Below are 24,272 nucleotides of genomic sequence, written 5' to 3'. Positions count from 1 at the left end.
TGGAAACACCCTAGAAAAATGAGGTTTTGGATAATATTGGCATGAATCCTTTTTACTTTGTGATAATTTTGCACTGATAGGGGACAACACAAACTACGAAAACATATTTTATTACATAAACAGTTTATACATAGAAACAAATACAATTTTCGATTCATCAAAATATCCACCATTAGCAGTTATCTGACCTAAACTGGGTTCTAACTGGTTCATTGTATTTTAAACTTAATTGGCAATCTATTGTTGAAGCTATTAAGGTGTGCTGACCCAAAAATCTTTTACAAACCTGGGCCAAGTTTAAACCAGTAACCAGGCATCACAGCTGGCAAAGGGGCATGTCTGACTTTGACATGTATATATTGCCATTATTATGTAATCAAAATGAAAAGTCTTCAAAGATAATGTCAAGTTACTTTAATGTATTTGCACCAAAAAAGGATTTATGCTGATATCGTCCAAAACCACACTTTGCCAGGAGTGTTTCCAAACTTTTGGAGCGCAGTGTGTGTATAGCTATATATATATATATATATATATATATATATATATATATATATACATTAAATGTGATTTACTTTAATGGGTTACCTTTGTTTATTGTTTTGTATTTTGTGGGGGGTTTTTTTCATGTTAACTGTAACTAGTGTTAAAAAAGTAAGCATGTCATTAAGAACTACAAAACAACAAACTCTCTGCTATGTGAAATCCCGCTCTCCCATTGGACAAAGCACCCATCAATCAAAATATTGTAATTCTAGTCGGCGTGAGTGATAATGGATCGCGTGCTCTGCTCACTCAGGTAGACGATACAAACAAACCAGGAAGTGTTTACGGGAACGTTTTATACGTTTTTTTTAATACGGTTTTAACATGTCAAATGAAGTCCGATATTGCGATAGGTGCTCGTACATCTTTCTCAAGTTCTCGTTAATCGTATATGCAACAATTTTCTGGGTGAGTTTGATTGTTTTTTCTCTCTTATATGATATAGATCGGTGTGATAAATCCATTAGGCTACGTCAGCAAATGTGCGGTTTAAAAAGTCGGAAAGAACAGAGAGAAAGCAAACATTATAGTTGGATATGAGAAGTCTGCTAGAAGTAACATTGAGCATGTTTATATATTTTAATTATGTTAAGATCACACCTATTAACCTGACAGTGCTCTTGACCCCACCCTCCTACTGTACTGTGGGATTAAGAGTTTGTTACTGAATAATCTCTTTAGTAGAGTAACTTGCTGTTGAAAACATCAATGTTTTTTACGACGTTGCATGTGTTTATTAATTGATTTATTAATAAATATTTCTGCTGTAGAAAACACTAAGCGGAAATAATGACTAATTAAAGTAGATAATTTAAATAGTTAAACACTTTTCTTGTACTTTTGGGCACAAAACAACAAGTAAATAGCATTTCCATTTGAGAGAAGTAGATAGAAACCGAAACAGACTAATGTTAGTGGTTTGTGGTGCCCTTGCTTCTGTTATTGATTGCATTATGATAATCACATGACCAAAATACTGTGCACTGTGCAGTCATACTGTGAAAGCCATCATTAATATTTCATATCATAGCACATATTCACTCAGCTCAAGTTGAGAAACATACATTGTTGTATGTAAATTCTTTAAGAATTTTCCACTTGAAGACTCTTTCCCACCTATATGAGCAGTATCCTTTTTGATGTCTTTAGTATGATGTTTGCTTGCTATGTAAGACCTTTATTTTTATGGTCAGAGAGCAGTTTTGTTCACCATAAGACTGAATAGTAGGATAAATCCTCTGTGTATGCTTTATAGGATTATAAAATCTAACTTATAGCTCTTATTATATTATAAACAATATAAAATTATTATAGATAACAGTCTGTTGTAATACCTTTACTTATCCAGTAGTGCAGGGGTGGCGAAGGTATGTCCTGGATTGCCTTGTACTTTAAATCAGTTGAAAGTTTTAAAAATAGTTTGCATGTGTCCTGAATGGTTGATCCTTTAATATATTGTCTAGATACATATAACCATACATATACTTGTACTGTACATATATTATAAAAGCCATTAGTGAATATTCTATTCTAGTGCTTTTAATGCAAAACTTTATCAAGCTTGTTGTATTTTGGTTCTCAAGTTATGTAATACTCTTATTTACTGTTGTCAAACTGTGACTTACTAAAAATAAACTAGAGAGTCATTTGGGGTTACATAAGCCCTGATATTTGCAGTTTTAAATTTTAAAACCGTTCAGACTCAGATCTGATTAAAATTCTTAGCATAAATTCAGCTACAAATTATAGTCACTATGTTTGTTCCTATTGTTCAGCTTAATTTTGTTTCTCTTCTCCACATTTGGTGTTCTTTATTTTTATTTTTTTGCATCATATTATTTTGTGTCATCCATTTGTGTCATGTTTATAATAATCTTTTCTATGCATTTCACATTCGTGGCATTTATGTGATATTTAATGTGTTATTTATGCTTTAATACTGTTTGATATGCAAATGCTTTGATAATACCGTTTCATATGCTTTTCATTGTAGTATTATTCAAGTTTGAGCCACTGTCATGGCGTAGGGACTATGACATTCTGTTATCTTTACTCTCATCCATTATTGGTATTTAAAATAGATTATTGTGAGAAAAGGGCTAGTGTCAAAGGCACTCTTCGTGGCAGCAGAGGTTTGAAATGCTATGGGCTGCACCATTGTGCTTCTCTCATAGCTTTCTGTCAAGAGCAGGACTGCACATGTTGAATCCATCACGCTGACAGCATAAACAATGGGCCCCACAGGATGCTATTTCAGACCATTATGCCACCAGCCGAGCCTCTTGGTGGCCCATTGGCAGCAGTATTACAGTGCTGGCTGACCTGCGCACACTTTGTGCTGCTCTCATCAGGGCTTTCACAAAAAACCTGGTGCACGTGCTTCACACAAGGCTGCAAGGGTGAATTATTATGTGTGGATGGCTATTCTGCTCACAAAGGCAAGGGCGTACATCTGTTCTTTCCATCTCTGTTGATTATTGTGCACTCATGTTGATTGGTCTTTTATTTTTTGTGCGTACAACTTGCTTGACTTGAAGAGGTTGAAGGTGCTTACTTTACTGAAACAGTTTTGAATTGCAGATGTAAGGTCTTCAACACTGCTCCTGGTGACTCACTGCCCTGCAGAGTTTAGGGTATGTTTACACGACAACAATGTACTAAAAACGGAAAAGCTTTCCTTTTGCATTTTTCACATACTTTGTCAAAATGATTCCCGTTCACACGTCTGCGAAAATGACTAAAAATGCTGTATTAAAGCAAGCCAGTAGTTGGTAATGTCCCTTTGTAAAGAAAAACTACGTGCCTATAGACTGAACATGTAATACGCATGAGCATGACGTCACCGTTTTCACAAATTCACATTTTTACAGTTTACACAGATGATAACAGTATTGTTTTCAAAAACTTGCATTTTAAAACCCTTTTTCAAAAGTTTACGATTCCAGGGCCCCAAAACGCCATTGTCATGTAAATGAGCGACCAAAATCCAATCCTAATCAAACACACCTGAAGTGGCGAATTAAGCTGTTCAGGATCGCTTGAAAACACACAGGCAGGTGTGCTGAAGTAGGTGGGGAATAAATTTTGGAGGACCAAGCAGGGTTGAAGACCTCTGTGCTAGATATTTTGTAAATTGCTATAAAGATGATCTTTGTTTTCTTATACCTTTTTAAGTAATAAAAATGTTTAAGCAATGCAGTTTGGAATAAAGGTACATGAAAATAAATTAATTATAAGTAACTCTGACCACCCAGATAGAACCAGCTTCTGCTGAAATGAGGTGGTGGTGGTCTCGAACTGTCCTTGGAATTTCCCATGAGGCATTTGAAACCTTATTGAGGGACCTTAACATAAAGGCATTTTTTTGTTTCTCTTTCAATCTATCAGTATCAAGATTTCAAAAGATTTCTGTTTCAAATAGATGCTGTTCTTTTGATCTTTCTAAGAATCACGGTTTCCACAAAAATATTAAGTAACGCAACTGTTTTCGACGTTGATAATAAGAAATATTCAGCACTAGAAATGATTTATGAAGGATCATGTGACACTGAAGAGTAAAAAATTCTGAAAACTGATGAGAGTTCAGCTTTGTCATCATAGGAATAAATTACTTTTTAGAATATATTAAAGGTGCCCTAGAACTTTTTTTTTAAAAGATGTAATATAAGTCTAAGGTGTCCCCTGAATGTGTCTGTGAAGTTTCAGCTCAAAATACCCTATAGATTTTTTTAATTCATTTTTTTAACTGCCTATTTTGGGGCATAATTAGAAATGAGCCAATTCAGGGTGTGTGGCCCTTTAATTCTCGTGCGCCCCTCCCCCAGAGCTCGCGCTTGCCTTAAACAACATAAAAAAAGTTCAAACAGCTAATATAACACTCAAAATGGATCTTTACAAAGTGTTCGTCATGCAGCATGTCTAATCGCGTTAGTACAGTGTTTATTTGGATGTTTACATTGATTCTGAATGAGTTTGAGGCTGTCCTCCTTGGCTAAAGGCTAATGCTACACTGTTGGAGAGATTTATAAAGAATGAAGTTGTGTTTATGCATTATACAGACTGCAAGTGTTTAAAAATGAAAATAGCGACGACTCTCTTGTCTCCGTGAATACAGTAATAAACGATGGTAACTTTAACCACATTTAACAGTACATTAGCAACATGCTAATGAAACATTTAGAAAGACAATTTACAAATATCACTAAAAATATCATGATATCATGGATCATGTCAGTTATTGTTGCTCCATCTGCCATTTTTCGCTATTGTCCTTGCTTGCTTACCTAGTCTGATGATTCAGCTGTGCACATCCAGACGTTCTGCCCTTGTCTAATGCCTTTCATAATGTTGGGAACATGGGCTGGCATATGCAAATATTGGGGGCGTACACCCCGACTGTTACGTAACAGTCGGTGTTATGTTGAGATTCGCCTGTTCTTCGGAGGTCTTTTAAACAAATGAGATTTATATAAGAAGGAGGAAGCAATGGAGTTTGAGACTCACTGTATGTCTTTTCCATGTACTGAACTCTTGTTATTTAACTATGCCGAGGTAAATTCAATTTTTGAATCTAGGGCACCTTTAAAATAGAAAATAGTTATTTTGTAATTCTCATAATTATAGTAATATTTCACAATATTAGTGCAATATAAACAATCAAAATGCAACTTTTGAGCACATATAAGAGACTAAGTTAATGTTTTTATATTGCTTCAACAATGGCCACCTTCTTATTTTAGCACCCATTAGTCCTAAACTAATGATGTTGGCAGACGTGGAGGTAAAGCTTTAATTTAACCAGACTGAGTGGACTGTTACTAAAAACCGGATTACTCGCAGACCATTTTGTGTTTCAATTTCATTTCAATTTGGATGAGATTAAAGTGGTCTGAGTGGGTGAGTCATTTACTTTGTAATTAGTCCAGTTTGACCTGTTTACACCCCCTCACATTCACCATACAATTTAGCTGCACCATACAATTTAGCTGACTGAAATTTGATCTGCTGTACTGTTGAACAGTACGGTATCATTTCAGAACAATTAGTGATTTACACACCATTTATAATATAATATTATTGATGCACTGGCAATGATTTTAGTCCCTAGTACATACCGATTATGCCTCTCTATTTAAGGAAGAAGATTACTACTTCTTATCCATACAGGCTGTATCCTGGTGTGAAAGGAAGTCCAGAAACAGAAGGAATGCATTGGCACAACAAATTTGTTGTAAAGGCCATATGCACGCAGACATGTTCACACACACATTGAGTTAACAGGCATGAAGTGGTTTTGCTGCAATTTCCAGGCCAGCATTATAATGGTTATTATTTAATTATGCCATTAAGCCATGTCACTGGATCTCAGTGTTTATTTCTCTGGGTTGCAGAAGTGCATTTGCTGTTCTTTGTCACTTTTGCACAGCTTCATATGACATCTGCTTCTCCTCAGTGTTGGGGAAAGTTACTTTTCAAAGTAATGGATTACAATATTGCATTACTCCCTAAAAAGGTAACTAATTGCTATACTTAGTTATTTTTTATGTAAAGTAATGTGTTACAGTACTTTTACGTTACTTTTATTCATCTGGGCTGGACTTGCTTGCTTGTTTGTTTTTTTTTATTTGTTTTTTAAATATATATATATTATTTTTGGCAGATGTAAAGGCCCTTTCACACCAAAAGTGAAATAAATAAGCCTCAGGCTGAAGGAAATGCAAAATCACACCTGTACAGTAGAGGGCACAGCTCAAACAAACCTTTCATCTGTGCTGACATTCTGGATTGCAGAAGAATAGGATGCAGGAAAAGAAAGTTCAAAACTCTTACTTAAGTAATAAATAGGGCTGCACGATATATCGCATGAGATTGTCACGCGCATTTCGTCAGTAAAGCCGGTTCCCTGATTACCGCTAAATCGCCATCACCTGCTTTCAAATGGAGCGGCATTTAATAGACAGAACCGTAGTTCACTGACAAGCTACGCAATATCGCGTTCATTATCGAAGGCGATTCATCTGCGATATGAACGCGATATTGCGTGGCTTGTCAGTGATCTATTGGATCATAGAAGGTCACCGTCAGCAGCAAAGACATTGATTAATAAAGTGAGATTAAATACATAAAGTATATTTAACATTTAATTATTGTGGGTTTGTGTAATATTCAGAGTTGCATTTCACTTTTTATTGATTTTGAGGAAAAATTAATATGTTTTTGTGCAAGCGAAATGAGTACAATGCATTCTCACATTTAGTTTAGAGCTAGTCTGGAATAACCATCATGTTCACACAGCGCACACAACGCCTCTGCACTTACTCCCGATTTCTCTCAACATGGGGACAGGAGAGGTGTCAGTCAATAAATGGGAAAACAAAGTAACTTGCGTTACTTATTTGAAAAGGTAACTCAGATATTGTCTTTTAAATTTAAAAGTAATGTATTACTTTACTAGTTACTTGAAAAAAGTAATCTGATTACTCGCATTACTTGTAATGTATTACCCTCAACACTGCTTCCCCTACATCTAATTTCTACTTCTCTTCATTTTGACACAGAAATGCTTTGGGGTTAAAACTACATGCTTTAATTCTTTAATTAGTCAACTGCAGCTCGGATCAGTACGGAGTATGATAATCATTTAGAATATCTTCAAATGGAAATCACACTCTGTGCATCTGGGGGGCCATTAAGATTCAAGGTTAGAATACAAAAAGTCACAGTTTCAAATAGCTATACTTTGCTCTTGTTTTAATCTTAATACATTAAATATGAAAAACTAAAATACTCCTGACCATTCTTCTTAGACTTCTTGAGGCCCTGACTAAATCTTTTGTGTTGTTTTTGACACGTGTGCCTTTTTAAAGGTACTAATGTCACTGAAATAGTGTTGATCATTCCATCTGTAATGTAATTTTGCATTAATTCCATTATTTTGCATCATTTCAGTTGATAGGGGGCTTTATTTTGGCCATCGGCATCTATGCAGAGGTGGAGAGGCAACGGTACAAAACGCTGGAAGGAGTGTTCCTGGCTCCCGCCATTATCCTCATTGTGCTCGGTGTGATCATGTTCATCGTCTCCTTCATCGGGGTTCTGGCGTCTCTCAGAGACAACTTGTGCCTTCTCAAAGTGGTAAGTTTTCTTTTTTCCATTAGACACTTGCATATAGTAGTGTCCTCTACATCACAAATGCTGTACTTCAGCATATCGCTTATGTAAATCTTATTGATTTGCTGCACAAAACACTTCATATTTTATTCTTTATAATGATGCTTTTTGAAGGGGGCAAACAGAAAAATAATATTATAAGCTTAAAGGGGTAGTTTACCCAAAACTGTAAATCCAGTCATTATTTACTCACCCTCATGACATTCCAAATCTCTATGACACAAAAGAACATGTCTTGTTTTTGTCCATATAGTGAAAGTCAATGTCCAGTGTTGTCATCATTATATGGACAAAAACATTTTTCAAAATATCTTTTGCATCCCACAGAAGAAAGAAATGTTGTAAGGATGCACACAATAGCAAAGAAACAAGATGATGGGAATTGAATCATGTTATGAGCTATTTGTATTCACTGCTTCATCTGCCTTGTGAAAATGTCACTGAGTGCTGTACACACACAGATGGACGCACTGCCCAAGTAGGGCAGAAATTGAGGTGTGCGACAGTTGTTTCATTTGATTCTGAGTAATTTGCCCTTGTCTCTGTTTCACTTGAAATCCACTGTTTACTCTTGCCTTGCAGTTTCTTTACATGCTGGCTCTTTGTCTCATTTTGGAGCTTGTCGGTGGGATTGTTGCTCTGATCTTTAGGACCCAGGTACAATCATTTTTATCACTGATTTTTTTCTTTTCTTATTTGTTTGTTGTATGATGTTCTTGACAAATGTGTTAAATTCCTGCCTTTATAATTAGACTCGTTTTTCTATGTACTTGTCATTTCCAAGTGACAGATTGGCCATACAAAGTAATTTTAGTATATACAGAATTCTCAGTGTTCTCATATTACTATTTAGCCATGCAATGTGTTGTTATTCATGCTATATCCATGCTAATGTGAAAAAGATCATTGTGAGTACTGTTACATGGTCGCTGGGTCATGACTGTTTTCAGATTAGATGAGGTTGTATTTCATCGTCAACTGGGAGTGAAATTTGTTTGGCTTCTTGACACTTCAGCAATCATTAACAAAATAATTTTGATGCCGGAGCATTACCATCATTGTGAACTTAATTTCAGTCATATTTCTTAAGAACCTAATTGTACCAGTCCTCAGATTCTACTGTTATTTCTAAGTGCTTCAAAACAGATGAGAGGAACAACAAAGGCCTCCCATGTTAAAAGAAATTGTACATATGAAATTTTGTTGCAAAAACAACATCTTCCTGTTATAACACTGAACTTCCTTTGTCCAATAGACAGTGGACCTGCTCAACAAAAACATTCGTAAAGGCATGGTGAATTACTATGATGACCTTGATTTCAAAAACATCATGGACTTTGTTCAGAGTACGGTAAGAGATTTATATCATGGAGCATGATCCATACGATTATACTCATTTTTAAAAAGAAGCTGGTAAACTAAATCCATTTTTTTCTGGATTCCATTTTAATTGTTTTAATTAATATTTCTAATTAATAAATTAATACATATTTTTAATAAAAGATGATTCATCATCATAAGGCATAGCTAATCAATTGAATTTAATAATTATTAAAATTGTAACAATACTATGGCCATATGAAATCTGTGGTGGTGGTGGTGTTTTTGCCTGAATTCCATTGTATTTTTTTGTTTTAATTTTCTTTTATGATTTATGATTTAATACAAATTTAAGATTTAATTAAAATTAATCATAAAACCTAAAAATTCAGTCAATCTTTTAAAAATGTAATAAAATGAAAATACAACAGTTTCTTTTTGCAACAAATATTGCATTTTTTCAAAAAAAAAAAAAACGCCTGCACAACAGGTTTTTTTCTTTACAATTTTTTTGTTAGTAATAAATTCTGTCATCATTTTTTAAATTAGGTTAAATGAAACTTTTATTTTGGTGGTTTGTAGTGAATACCTTTTGTTTAAAAAAAATTGTTGGTTGGTTATGAATTTTATTAAATGTACAGTATTACTTTTGACTTATTAATCCAAAAATGTCTAAATTCCATGACATTCATTTATCATGAAAATCACTAGGCCCTTTAATCCAACTCAGATGATGTAGTGACAATTCAGATGTCCCTTTTATACTGTAGTTAAAACAACAAAATGAGGGGTGGGTTTTAATGACCATAAATTAAGTAACAACAATTCCTGATGAGATTAACCATTTGCTTTAGAAATTTTTTTGTATTTACTTTTATGTGTGGAAAATAAAAAAAAGACCTGGACAATGATATGAAAGGAAATTATATAAAGACCTAGAGTAAATAAGCCGTTCCACCATATACAGACAAACTGTGATCCTTTGAAAGCCCCATCAATTATGAGAATTTAGACTTTGTAGAAGCAGTCCATTTAAAGAGCTCTACTTGTAATTTTAGACACCTAGCAGACACATCTACAAAACTTTCAATGCATAGGCATTTTAATGGCAAAGGTGTCAAAGAGCCCAGTGGCTCTGAGTGCATTCAAGTGCATGAGAATGTCTGCCAGACCTTCAAATGCACAACCACACCCAGAGCATCTGCATGCAACTGTTTAAGTTGTCTTTGGGATAGTTTCTACGTTGTTCAAAGGTTATAAACTGCCTGAAAAAAAACTATTACAGTAACATTAAATAAGGTGACATAAAAAAATTATGTAAGAAACATTTTCATTTCAACAGTAATATAAAATATAAGAACAGTGATTTTAAAATAATACATATTTTATATAAATTCACTTGGCTGTATTTTATATATTTTTGATCAATTAAAGGCAGCTTAGTTTGTCAAGTGAAGTGGATTTCTGCAGATCTCCCATTCTCAGTATTGAGCAGTGAACTCTGCGCAGGAACCTGTGAATCGGAACACAGTCAGTGTTTTCTGTCAGGCTGATGTAGAGAGTGGCTTCATTCCCAGAGGGGTCCTGGTCATTCCTCATTTATTTGTTTTATGGCTGACATCCCACGCTGCATTAATTTCTGTTTGCCTTCTGCTATTGGATATCACACAATTATGCTCTTTGCCGATTGTCATATAATTCTTGTACATCAGTAAAGATGTGCTTCTTTTGAGGGAGTCAACCAATTGCTTCAGTAATTTCCTCAAATGTTATTCACTGCCATTTAAATGAGCTAAGGGGCTAGAATATGAATTGTGCCATTCAGTGAGGGAAGACAGGAGCCTTATATTTATTCATGCTTGTTCTCTGAAAGCTGTTGGCTCAATAAATGAATACAGAGCAGCTCAGAATATTCATTCACCTCTCATGTTTCATGCCCTGTCAACCTAGGTGCAATTTAGCAGATGACATGCTAGAAAATTCAACCAGTATCCAACCATTTGCACAAATGTTGTTTTTAAAAATGCAATGTACAAATATTCTTCCAACAGTCTTATGTATCACTGTGTTCTACCACAGCATAGTCTCAACAGATCTTTAGCAGTGCTAGATGAGAAAACAACCAGCTTTACCAAAATAATGGTCTTCCTCCGAAGCCTTCCTTCCTTCCTCCGATTTCCATTGATAAGTGGTTTTACTGCTTCGACTCTTGTTTTTCCAGTTCAAGTGTTGTGGGGGAAAGGAGTACTCGGACTGGCAGGTGAACATGTATCATAATTGCTCTGCTCCTGGTCCACTAGCGTGTGGAGTGCCATACACCTGCTGTATTGTCAAGGTTTGTCTATGAATATTTTTTTCAATCCTCTTGCAGTGTAAACCTATACACACACATAACTCATTATGTTTTGTTTGCTGTTTAACACAACTCTTGCAAGAAGAGTCCATAAAGCACATTCCACTTTACCTTTCAAATGTTTGGTATTTCAAATTGTTACTAAAGATTTCTATTTCAAATAAATACTGTTCTTTTGAATTTTTTATTTATCAGAGATTCCTAAAAAAATGTATCACGGTTTTCACAAAAATATTGTATACGTAACTGTTTTCAACATTGATAATAATAATAAAGACTCTGTGAGCATAAGAGACTTCTTTCAAAAACATTTCAGAGAAGTCTGCTTTCAAACAAATCTTAACTATCCAAAACTTTTGAATGATAGTGTACACATTTGATCAAGTAGGCAAGCTGTATGTCTGAAGCTAGTTAAAAAATCATGAATTCATTTGGTATCCTATTAATATTTCACAGATGATTAGGTTAGAATATTGCTAAAGCATGTTTCCCACAATGCCATTATCTCCAGAATCTTTTTACAGATGTTTCATACACATATACTGCTGTATATCCAACCCGATCTCATGGCTTATTTTACTTATTTTACGGGGTGGCTAAATCATACAAATTCGTTCTAACTCACTCGTACAAATTTGTTTGTTTTTTGCTAATTCGTACGTATTGTATGAGTTGCCAAATTCGTATGAATTCGTACAAATGACCTACCCCAAACCCCGCCCCTAAACCTACCCGTCACTGGGGTTTAGACAAATTGTATGAATTTGTACGAGTGAGGTCGTACGAATTAGCCACCTCGTCAGGGGCGCAGGCGACATTTTCAAAGTGGGGGGGGGACCAAACTGCGTCCGGGGGGTGGGGTGGTGGTATTGTTATGACCACGGACGGTGCACGTGTGCATGCGCAGAACGCATCTTTCCGCGCTCATGGGCAAAGGAGTTCTTTGAAAGGCTCGTACGCTTGAGCGGAACACGGGAAATGAAGTATACTTGGGCCTTAACTGCTCTAAATTGTAATGGACTGGAGCTCACGGTTCACATCGGGAGAAATGGGAACGTTGGGGAACCGCGATGCGACCGCAAAGGGCACTTTCACTTTCGCGATCAAAGTGCACGGCACTGATAAGCATTGTAAATGCAGTATTACAATATACACATACCAATTAAACACGCAGGTCTCCTCTCTTGCGTCCTCCCCACTGTGTTGCGAAGCAATAACTTTCGTTTCGCTTTCAGATATCTATTTTATAGATGTCATTAATGCATTTACCTTTCTAGATGTAATTACCAAAATCAAAACAGTCCATAAACTATAAATCCTCACGAAAACTTCAGTCAAGCCAGCTCGCGCGTCAACCAGAGAGATCAGCCTCCTTACCTTAAAGTGTCAAATTTCTCGGGTTTCTGAATGGACGGTTTGGCTTGATTGACAAACGCTAATATTCGGGCATGATTTATATACCATCGACCTGTCCTAAAATGTTAGCAAGCTGTGATCGATTGTTTGGAGATCGTGTGTTTCTCCGTTCCAGAGCGCATTTCTTGTTCTTCACATCCGCGACAAAACAGTTGATTATTTACGAACGAAAGCTCACAGAAACGTGAAAATGGTCTCATTTGAAAGAAAATATCCTAAGCTAAAAGATGATATATTGTGACTGATTAAAGCAGCCCTTATCAAAAGTGCGGGGGTCGATTTCGTACGAAATACGTACGAATTGGTCGTGAGATAACGTTGGTATATCTGTGAACTTTAAGTGGTTAGCTCACCCTAAAATGAAAATTCTGTCTTTAATTACTCACCCTCATGTCGTTCTAAACATTTAAGACTTTCGTTCATCTTCAGAACACAAATTTGTATCTTTTTGATGAAATCTGAGAGTTGTCTGTCCCTCCATTGACTGCCTTTGGGGTGAACTAATGCTTTAATACAGTTGCTGCTGTCAACTGCACGCAGAACCTGATTTCACCAAGTGCAACATGTTCCTGGATCAGCATCAACATTCTAATCAGACTTGAGGGACAATTTTAGTTTTTGTCAAGTTTAGGATTACAACCAGGGTTAGGTGCTTCTACATCATTGTTATTCACCTATCATTTCCCTCTGATTATAGGGATACGTTTTTGGTAGTGTTAGTTAGGAGTAGGGATATGGTTAGGATTAAATTTTCAGACAGGAATGTAGTTTCAAGATCAACAAAATATGTTGACCCAGAAATGCAACTAACTCTGCAAAATGTGGACATGCCAACTGCACCACTTTGTCGAACAACCTAAATAAATCATTCTTCTGTTAACTAAATATAATCCTAGGGTAATTAAATTAAATTTTAAATTTAGACCAGCCCTGGTTCACTTGGTAACCAAAAGCATTTATTGCTTTTATAATTGAGTCTTTCATGAGGTTACTGTTTGCTTACCTGAAAGGAGACATAAAGGGCAAAGATGAAACGCATAAAAGGAAGAAATGATCACTTTGTGTTTCAGCATTCCTCAGTTAGTTTTGTTGTCCCTTTTAAGCTCTGCTCATTTTTTCAGTTTCAAAATTAACTGTCACATGCTGAATTTTACACGTAGAAAAATAATGCTACTACATCCAGTGAATTAGGAAGGAACTTTGTCCATGACATATTTTTGAAATTTTAGATTTCTTCTTTCTGCTCAGGTTTTCCAGTTTCCATAACAGCCAGTTGCTTTGCTTTACATTTTGTTCATTTATGGAAACGTTGAGCTCATAATGATCCTGCGTTATCTGGGTCATTCCTGTTTTGTGTATCTTTTGAAATCTGTAACTGCTAAAAGTGAATATTCTTGTGTTGCATTTTAAGAAGTATTTCTATAAAAGGGTACCCGTCTTTCGAAAATATGCTCTGATGAAGCACTGACTGATAGCTTGGTTATTTCCACAATGGCAATAACATGAACAAACTGTCTAACAGAATGGAAATATAGGGCTCGAGTTAACCATAGTTCAATGAGGGATTGAGAGTTCGCTTACATGAGTGTCAATTTAGGGTGGAATGTTTGTGCTGCTATTGTTGTGCCAGAAATGATGTCACTTCCTGGTGGAAGGGACCTGACTTTTGTTAGTTAAAGAGGTAGTTCACATAGTTCTAATAATGTTGATAATTCTGTCATAATTTACTCTTCCTCATGTCGTTTCAAACCTGTATGTTTTTCATTGTTCTGTGGAACATAAAAGAAGATAATTTGATGATTTTTGGTTTTCAAACACCATTAGATTCCATTCACTTTCATTGTATAGAAAAAAATAGGCAATTTTTTCAAGAAAATTAAGAAAAATCATAACAGTAAAGACCTATCTGCACGACTTTTAGTCAGACATTGTTACACCGTGTGACGATAAAGATGACTGATATTTTTGTTAGTTTGTATCTTGCATATTTATTTTCTTGTCAAACATTCCCAACTTAAGCCAGAACGTTAGTAACATGGCCCAGCAGTTTGATATTAGATTCACCTGAATATTAAAAGAGCTAATTTTTTGGAGTTGCATAGGACAGTTGAAAAATAGGTCCTTTGAAGTACAATACTAAAGTAGGTCTTGCAGTCAAAAGGACATTCATTTTTCATTAGTTTTGAAACTAGCACAGAGTTTGTTTGCCAACATCCAGCTGTGTGCAGATTACCTGTGGACAAGCATTATCTCATCATTACTTCAGTCTAAGACAAAGCAGTGCACCAAAATGCTTTCTATATGTGAAGATTACATCAGAATGTTTTGTCTGAAATTGAATATCAGAATCTAATTTGATGACATTACCAAAGAAATGATCTTTAATCCCACTTAATTAAGACTGATGGAGATCAGTTTGTTCATTGTTGGTTCTTTGCTTCTGACCAGATTATAATATAAGAAAACCGCAGCTCAAAGTAAAGTAGGACCATATATTAATATTATGGCAGATGTATTTTCCAAATATAAAAATACCAATGCATATACATTGATCAAACAATGCAGGCTTTTATGTATTGATATCAAAGAGTCAACAACATTTGATTCTCACCTCTGATTCTCTTAATATATTTATGTACTGTTAACCATCTAACAAACTGAAAAAATATGTTATTCCTAAGTTATTAAGTTTATTATCTTAAGGCATGGTGCCTACAAGGTCTTGATATCACAGACAGGCTATTTTGGCTGAATTTCTTCAAGGTGTCTTGGTTACAAGTGTGTGCTTATCTTATAAGATACAAGATCTTGTTAAATTATCTGCCTCTTTGTTTGAACCTCATGTTAATAAAACTCACATATTATTTAAAGGAATTTTTAGCTTAATCTAAACTTATATTCCTGTTTTTTACATTCCCTTGAGCTGAATTTGTTGCTCCAAGGATGCATGAAATTGTCACATTCTCAATCCACTTATCAGTTTGTCTTTTTGGGTTGTCTCCTGATGTGCTTGTCATTTTAAATGTAAATTGGTCCTGTCATCAGCTCTCTCTGGCTTTCAGGCAAACAAACTACATTTTGATGTAGTCTGGAAAATCTATATTGGGAACCTTTTCCATTTTAATAAGGTCATGTCACTGATTTTAAAGAGATAGTTCACCCAAAAATGAAAATTCTGTCATCATTTACTCACCCTTACTTCAATCCAAACCCACAAGACTTTTGTTCATCTTTAAAACACAAATAAAAATCTTTTTAATGAAATCTGAGATATTTATGTCTCTCCATTAAAAGTCTATGCAACCAAAACATTGACTCTTTACAAAGTTCATAAGGAGTTCGTAAAAGAAACGGATATTAATCAAGTGGTTTAATCCACATCTTCTGAAGAGACTTGATCTCTTTTATATGATGAACATTGATTGAAAGTTACTTTAAAGGTGCTCTAGAACTTCTTTTTAAAAGATGTAATATAAGTCTAAGGTGTCCCCTGAATGTGTCTGTGAAGTTTCATCTCAAAATACCCCATAGATTTTTTTTTTAATTCATTTTTTTAACTGCCTATTTTGGGGCATCATTAACTATGCACCGATATATAGGTTGCGGTCCCTTTAATTCTCGTGCTCCCCTCCCCCGGAGCTCGCACTTGCCTTGAACCGCATAAACACAGTTCACACAGCTAATATAACCCTCAAAATGGATCTTTACAAGATGTTCGTCATGCATGCTGCATGCATACATCGGATCATGTGAGTATTGTATTTATTTGGATGTATTACATTTGATTCTGAATGAGTTTGAGGCTATGCTGCGTGGCTAAAGCTAACATTACACACTGTTGGAGAGATTTATAAAGAATGAAGTTGTGTTTATGAATTATACAGACTGCAAGTGTTTAAAAATGAAAATAGCGACGGCTCTTGTCTCCGTGAATTCAGTAAGAAACGATGGTAACTTTAACCACATTTAACAATACATTAGCAACATGCTAACGAAACATTTAGAAAGACAATTCACAAAAATATCATGTTATCATGGATCATGTCAGTTATTATTGCTCCATCTGCCATTTTTCGCTATTGTTCTTGCTTGCTTACCTAGTCTGATGATTCAGCTGTGCACATCCAGACGTTCTGCCCTTGTGTAATGCCTTGAACATGGGCTGGCATATGCAAATATTGGGGGCGTACACCCCGACTGTTACGTAACAGTCGGTGTTATGTTGAGATTCGCCTGTTCTTCTGAGGTCTTTTAAACAAATTAGATTTATATAAGAAGGTAAGAAGGAGGAAACAATGGAGTTTGAAACTCAGTGTATGTCTTTTCCATGTACTGAACTCTTGTTATTCAACTATGCCAATATAAATTCAATATTTAATTCTAGGGCACCTTTAACTTTCAATGGAGGAACAGAAATCTCTGATATCATTAAAATAAAATTCATTGGTGAATCAACCAAAGATGAACCAAAAGTCAGATTAAGCATGACATTAGGATGAATAATTAATGTCTGAATATTCATTCCTGGGTGAACTATCCATTTAAATAATCAGCATGTGAACAGTTACTCACAGAATGATTTCAGCTTCATTTATAAAGCTTAGTATTCTTAGCACTACATTAGTTTGACTAAAACCTCTGTAAATAACAATGACAAAACTAGTAAAATGGAAACCTGTTATGTTGAGAGTAGGCTAGTTATTAATCAGCACAAAGTGTAATTTCATATCTATGATCTAACTTGAGAATATCAAGTTGGAAAAAGTTTTTTTCCACCATAGGTTTTGCTGTTTGCCAGATCTGTTTGCAATCTTACTTTTTAAGGGACATGCAGGAAATATTTTGCTACTTCTATGAAAATGGTAAGACTGCATTTGCTTGTGTATTACAGCCTTCTGAAGTTGTTAATACGATGTGTGGATACAAGACCCTGGGTAAAGAGGTACGTTCCCTGATCACCTCTATTTCTATGTCCGACGATGTTTTGGTTAGATCTGCTTTTGTGAACGAAAGAGGAGGTTAGAGTAGCTTATAAGTGCATTCTGATATTTGAAAAGTGCTCTGTGTCCTGTGTCGATTGACCTGGTATAAATACAGTCATTTGGAGGGGTCAAAGGTCTGATCAGTAATCATATCATCTGGGAAGAGCAATGAGAACCCCTTCTGAATTTTAACAGGCTGTGAGGTTATGCAGCATGCACAGATGAATGATAATCTGCCTTATAATAGCATCCAATTATCTCAATACATTTGCATCTCTGAACACATCCATTACTTCACAACATTGTTTTGTTAATAAGAGATGCAAAGAAGGCAGTTTTTTGACTCTTAGAATTGAATAATGAAAAGATGACCTTTGAATATGACCTCTGTTTCTCTGGCCTGACCTTTGTCCACAGAGGCTAGAAAATATAGATGCCATCTACATCCGTGGTTGCACCGATGCAGTTTTTATTTGGTTCATGGACAACTATACAATCATGGCTGGACTTCTTCTGGGCATCCTATTACCTCAGGTAAGACTCATGCTTATCAGAAAAGAAGGTTTAGATTGCTTGCATAATTCATTGTAATATTTCAAATGATGCAATTTCTTAAAACATACATTCTCTTATCCCTTGCAAGCTTGTCAAGAACAAAAATGACATCTTTCTTTCATTGAAAGAACCTTTCAAAGTGTTTGAAGAGTTCGAGATAAGAGTTATGACAGCAATTATTGCAGTTTTAAATGGTTTTCACAAGGGTGTTGGGGTTGTGTGGGGAAAAAACAACTTTTAAACCCATCAAATCTTTCTGGAGATCCTGTTCTCTTTCTTTGTTGAATGAAAAGAAAAACTAATTGGACAGCCTACAACAAAAAAACAAACTCTTCTCTATCCATCCATAAGAATGTTATTTCTGTTTTGTCGATTTCATTTTCAAAAACTACAGTGCTTATTGTCAAACTACTATAGTGTAGGCTAGCATTTCTGGTAAACCATTCTTCATTTTCGCATTTTAAAAGATTACACGTCAACAGTGTATTAATGGCCCATCCTGTTGTTTTTATGTTCATATAAAACCGATTCATGTTTATCAGTTATTACAGCATGAATTTGGCTTCTTGGAGATATTTCATCTTGTCTTCATTCATCATTATCTGTGCCAACTCATAAGTTCAGTGTAATTAAATTCCCTCTTTACATAATATCCCCTTGTTAAGTGTTTTCCGCACTGATGAAGGTTGGTGAGAGACATGGTTTGAATGAATTTAAACTTTTCTCAAAAGAGTACCATGAGTAGACAAATTTTCAACAAATTAGCAGTCTGGAAATGCGTCTCACTTTCAAAAGCAGCCTCTAATGTGCAGCTGTTGTTGTGTGTCCCCCCAATTTGAACCAGTTTTAAAGAGGTGCCTTGATGCATCGAAAACTCCACAGTCACAGATGTGGATTATCATAATCACATAAATTTTTAATCCATTTTGTAGTCATTTCAATAATGCTGCAACTTTGATAACCCAACAGTACAGAAAAAAAATCCTGCACTCAAAAAGTATACTTTTACTCTTTTCTCTTACAAAGGCTCCAGGACATTGGAAGTGCTGGGCTAAGTTTATTTTAGGTCAGACAGTCCCAATCTGTAGGCTGTTTCACAGGAAATGATGTCAGAAGATATAGTGTTATCTGTGATGAACACAGGTATTGTTGAGAAAGACATGGATATACTGTAGAATTTCTAGCAGTGACTTTGTGGGACTTTTTTGTTTTTTACAAGAAATGTCTTGAAACCGAGAAGCTATAATTATTTACATACTTTTTTCCCGTAAATGGTGATTCACAGTTGATTCAAAGTAATTAGTCAGTCTCCCCACACTGTGAACCATTCCAGATGTTTATTACATGATTTATATTACTGCACAAATAGTAGGCTATAGCTGCAGAATGAAGTGTGCAGATTAACACGGTGCTGTGAAAAAGTTAGTACACCCCAAGCAAAGATATTGCGTTGGCATTTCACCAATGTCAATGAATAAAAGGTGATATAACTAATCAAATTGCACTTTTTGTACAGCTTTTTGTACCTTTCAAAAGGTACTAATATGTACCATTTAGGTACTAATATGTACCTTTAAGGTACTATTAATCACCCTTTAGGAGTAAATAAGGCACAAAAGTATACCGTTTGAAAGGGAAAGCCATTTCTGTACACACATTAATGTACAACCAATGTTTCAGACCACTGGCAATGTGTCCAGGCCAGGCCGTCCAACCAAATTCACCCCAAAAGCAGATGGATCAGGGCCCCATCAAGTGTCTCTGGTGACAGTTAATGAGAATGTGCATCAGGCAACCATTAGAAACAGACTGCACAAATTTTGCTAAATGGTCATCCGTTGAGATTTTGAAAGGGCTAATCAAAGTCCAGATCTCAGTCCAGTTGAAATGATGTGGGGAACTTGAAGTGGGCAATACATGCAATAAACCCTTCAAAGATCACATAGTAAAAGATTATTTGTTTTTTTCATTTGTGTTGAACAAATGCCTTTCTCTTTTTTGGTAGTTTTTTGGAGTGATCTTTACCTGGCTTTATATCACCCGTGTGGAAGATGCCATTGAGGAGTATGGTCACTATATGGATGGTCTGCTGGACGACGGACCCCAGGGGAAGAAACGCCAAAGCAAGCTGGCCAAATGCTGCAGATGCATGCCTTTGATCGACTGAGTGAAAACTCCTAAAAGAAAGCCTTATATTGGATACTACGTAGATAAAAGGATTTCTGCAGGTATTGTCACCTGCTGTGGATGAAAATAACTATTTGTAGCTCTCTCTCTCTCTGCAAAACACAACTGTGCTGTTACTGTTGTAATATCAGCCACAGATACTGATGCAAGTCATTTTTGTACTGTCAATATTGTTTTCACAGTTACACTCAGGATTCATTATTTTATCTGTCAGCTGAAAATGGGTAGTTTATGTGTCAAAATGAACTGATGCTTCCGTGTCAGATTTTTTTTCTACTAAATCACACAGAAGATGCCTTGTATTTACATCAGGTCCACTGAGTCAGAATACCTTTAACTTTCATGCAGTTTAGCTTTGTTTAACAGGGAAACTGATTAGACAATTGGCACCCTGTCAGTCTCAGGTGATAAAGTGCAAGGTTTCTTTTTTCCAGTGCAACAGTGTGCTTCCCTTAAGAGAACTTCTATAAATCTACAGCTGCATTCGTCATAATAAAAATGCTGCCTCTTTTGTGTGTCTTAAGATGAAACGGTATAAATTCTGACCATAAAATTTCCACACTAAAATGCTTTGTAAATCCAATCCCTTAGTGGCCACCATATTGTGTTTGGTGTTTTTTTTTTATTTATTTTTTTATTATTATTATGAAATATTACTTCACATTGAGCGATTCATAAAGATACTCATTATGATCTGATTATTTTGTAATCTACGAATCTGGGAGTTTTCATTACCATCTTTTATATGTTGTGCTTCTCATAATAATTTTTCTTTTTCAAGTTCAACATATTTCTATCAGAGCATCACGTGTACATCTTTGGGTATATCTTCTTTCTTTTTTTTTAAACTGTGCCAAAGTAGCTTTTATATCCTCTATTCTGTCTCTCTTTTTCGTATAAACATAAAATCCAAGTAAACTGTATATTTTGACCTGTTTTTATGATAAATACATAAGATGGTTGTTCCTTGTCATTAAATCACAGGGGAATCATCAGATGACATATTTAAAGTTTCTACAGTTTTTATGTAAATTTAAACCATATATTCCATTTGTTTAAGTGTCATTCAATGAAAAATAATTGCAAACAAACAGGTTGATGTGAGTAACATTAAGCCTTAACATTACTCTAGCCTTAACATCTATTCTTTCTTTTTTTTGTTCCTTGACCTGATGTCTTTTGTGTGATTTCTCTATGTATTGACTTGACTGTTAAAGCTCGAGTATTGCCCTGAACAGTGAGTGTCCTGCTGAATGAATGAATAAATGATGTTTACAGAGCTGTGTTCTGCTGCTTCAGTGGATGTTCTTATCTGTTCTCTGTCATGCTGGTTTGACTTTACAGAGGGACTGCATCACTCTGAATATTGCACTTTAGACATGGATAATGATGGTCTGTTTCACCAATTTATTTGTGCCATGTCATTTTTATTTAAATTTTACTTTTATCTCCTTTAAAAAATATAGATTAGGATATTAGGATTAGATAAAAGTATTGTCACATAGTTTTGTAATGACTAAACAACAGAAATAAACATTCCTTAAATCCTGATGTATCATTTTAATACTCACATTTTAACATGCTTTTAAAAAAAAAAAGTTATCATCTTTTACATTTCAGGGTTCCTACGCGGTTTGGAAAAGTATGGAATTTGATTTGAGTAATTTCCAGGTCTGGAAAAGTATGGAAAAAAGAAATCAGAGTATGGAAAAATATTTGTGTTTCCAGACTATTGGCTCTATTCAGTTTTCTAATTTATCATACCTGCAAACTAGTCACTTTTTGGCAAAATTAGCCGTTTTTAATCAAAATACGTCATTTATGTGAATCGTTTAGATCCGAAGAGTTTTTTTTCTGGGCGAGTGTGTGCTTGTCACAGGATTCTCACAAGAATCGAAAATGGGCTATTTTCCCATAAACTGGAGTGAGTCACAATCTTTCTTGGTGCTCTGTGGCATGATAGATCGCTGTAGCACTCTTGAACCAACCATCTCAACCGCTTTACTAATTACAACACAAAATAAACATAAATGAACTTCCAAAGGTATGTTGAAATATGCAGTACAACTTACCGAAATCATGTCACATGCAATTGATCAATCAGTGTTTCAAATAAAATAGCTTGTAAAAATGTCACATTTAGCCTACCTCAGAAAAGCCATTAAATGTCCAAAAACTCGTTATTTAACTACAAAAATTAACTTTGAGAGGAGCATTTTAATAAATATATGCACTATAGGGTATTGCATATTCATTGTATTTGTACTTAACATGTGCTTCGATATTGAATGTATAAATCCATTTTATGACAGCCACCATTTAAATGTTTAGCCTACATAAAAAAGAGTAGAAAAATAATTGACATTAAAGATTTATTAAAAAATTATTATAAAAACTTCCTTATGTGTAATTTAGCCTATATGTAAGTAGCTTACAAATCCATTTTAACCTATTATTATAATGATGTACCAGCTGTGGTTCCCTGTACAGTTTACAGCATTGGTTGAGATTTTTTCTTTGAGGAAATTTGCCATGTACTGTACCTGATAGGCCCCAAATTAACAAATACTGAATCAAATCAAAATCAAATCGCAAGCTTCTGAATCAAAATCGCATTGAGTTGTGAAATTTGTCAATGCACAGCCCTAGTGCCAATTTATTTGTATTTATTTATTTATTTTTACTTGAAGCAAATGTTGTTTTTTCCATTTATGTTCTTGTCAGAGTGCACCAGAATGCTTCGTTTACATCACAAAAATCTTCTCCTGGGGGAGGATGCCCCCAGACCCCCCTACAACTATTTAGTTCATACACATCACTTTTTTCACCTCTCTTCACTTTGCACATATGTTTAGAAAGTTCTACATTACTAAAATATTACAGAAACTATCATATTCCACTTCTTTAGGCTACTCTATATAAATGCTTCGATACCAACAACTAATACCGACAACAGAGCAAACATTGGCCAGAATAGATAAATCACAGAAGGATGTCTATAAAGTAAATGTATCGATTTAATAGAGAAATTAAATATTTACGCTTATGTAGGGAGTGGTATGGTCGGAAAGGGAAACAACCTAAGTCACTATGCTACCCTGTTAAACAGGGAATATATTAGTACTTGTAGATTAATCCCCAACAAAAGTCACACAGGTATGTGGTTTTAAGAAGAGAAGGGCCTAGACGTGATTACTAAATACAAAACTTCAACAATCAAACACTAATTTAAAAATCACTAAAAGACTGTAGGACCCGGACTACAAACATGTAAAAGAGAAAACATAGAAAAGGAGACCGAGGCTTACCAATGGCAGAAATCGTTTGGAAGGTCTGGAAATCTGAGTATGGAAAAAGTATGTAAAAGTATGGAATTTTGAAATGGAAAATGTGTAGGAATCCTGACATTTTTACAACTGTACTAAAAGGCCTTTTACTTGCTAAAAAGTATAAACTATAAACCAGATAACAGAAGGCATGTAAGATTGTGTACAACAGGTTTTTCAGCAAAGTTTGGATCATGTTGATAATTTAGAGGCCTTCAAAATTTGTGTATTAGACACTGTAGGCTTTATAGGGTGAAAAGGCAGTTCAGTACTCATACATATGATTCAGAGTCTTTTTATATTTTGTAGAAGGTAATATAATGTTTTTTAGCTCTCATTCATAATGTAATTTAGATTACAGCTTTCTCAGTCATTTTTTTCTCCCTATATAATTTGCTTAGGTTAGAAAATCAAGTA

General features: G+C 35.1%; 1 protein-coding gene across 2 annotated transcripts; it reads left to right on the top strand.

Annotated features, from left to right (window-relative positions):
* Window positions 1-725: 725 nt before the first annotated feature.
* On the top strand, window positions 726-21,808 carry tspan15 (tetraspanin 15). 2 transcript variants are annotated; one of them, XM_048204759.1, is made up of 8 exons: window positions 726-954; window positions 7,495-7,680; window positions 8,299-8,373; window positions 8,972-9,067; window positions 11,258-11,371; window positions 17,697-17,747; window positions 18,205-18,321; window positions 20,348-21,808. In XM_048204759.1, exons 1-8 carry the CDS (start codon window positions 871-873, stop codon window positions 20,507-20,509), a joined length of 885 nt encoding a protein of 294 aa, XP_048060716.1. In that variant the 5' UTR covers window positions 726-870; the 3' UTR covers window positions 20,510-21,808. The 2 variants fall into 2 exon arrangements, with proteins under 2 accessions (XP_048060716.1, XP_048060717.1); XM_048204760.1 differs by lacking the exon at window positions 726-954 and adding an exon at window positions 7,187-7,246.
* The last annotated feature ends 2,464 nt before the right edge of the window (window positions 21,809-24,272 follow it).

Source organism: Megalobrama amblycephala, linkage group LG10 (assembly GCF_018812025.1).
Source record: "Megalobrama amblycephala isolate DHTTF-2021 linkage group LG10, ASM1881202v1, whole genome shotgun sequence".
Classification (NCBI taxonomy): domain Eukaryota; kingdom Metazoa; phylum Chordata; class Actinopteri; order Cypriniformes; family Xenocyprididae; genus Megalobrama; species Megalobrama amblycephala.
Note: the sequence above shows the minus strand (reverse complement) of the source record. Positions and strands in the feature narration are given on the sequence as shown.

What these genes read in the sequence shown, in the direction of transcription:
- tspan15 (XM_048204759.1), top strand. Translation starts at nt 871, where the DNA reads ATGTCAAATGAAGTCCGATATTGCGATAGGTGCTCGTACATCTTTCTC. An exon ending in TATATGCAACAATTTTCTGG is followed by an intron (nt 955 to 7,494) that starts GTGAGTTTGATT and finishes GCATCATTTCAG; the next exon opens with TTGATAGGGGGCTTTATTTT. An exon ending in CTCTGATCTTTAGGACCCAG is followed by an intron (nt 8,374 to 8,971) that starts GTACAATCATTT and finishes TTTGTCCAATAG; the next exon opens with ACAGTGGACCTGCTCAACAA.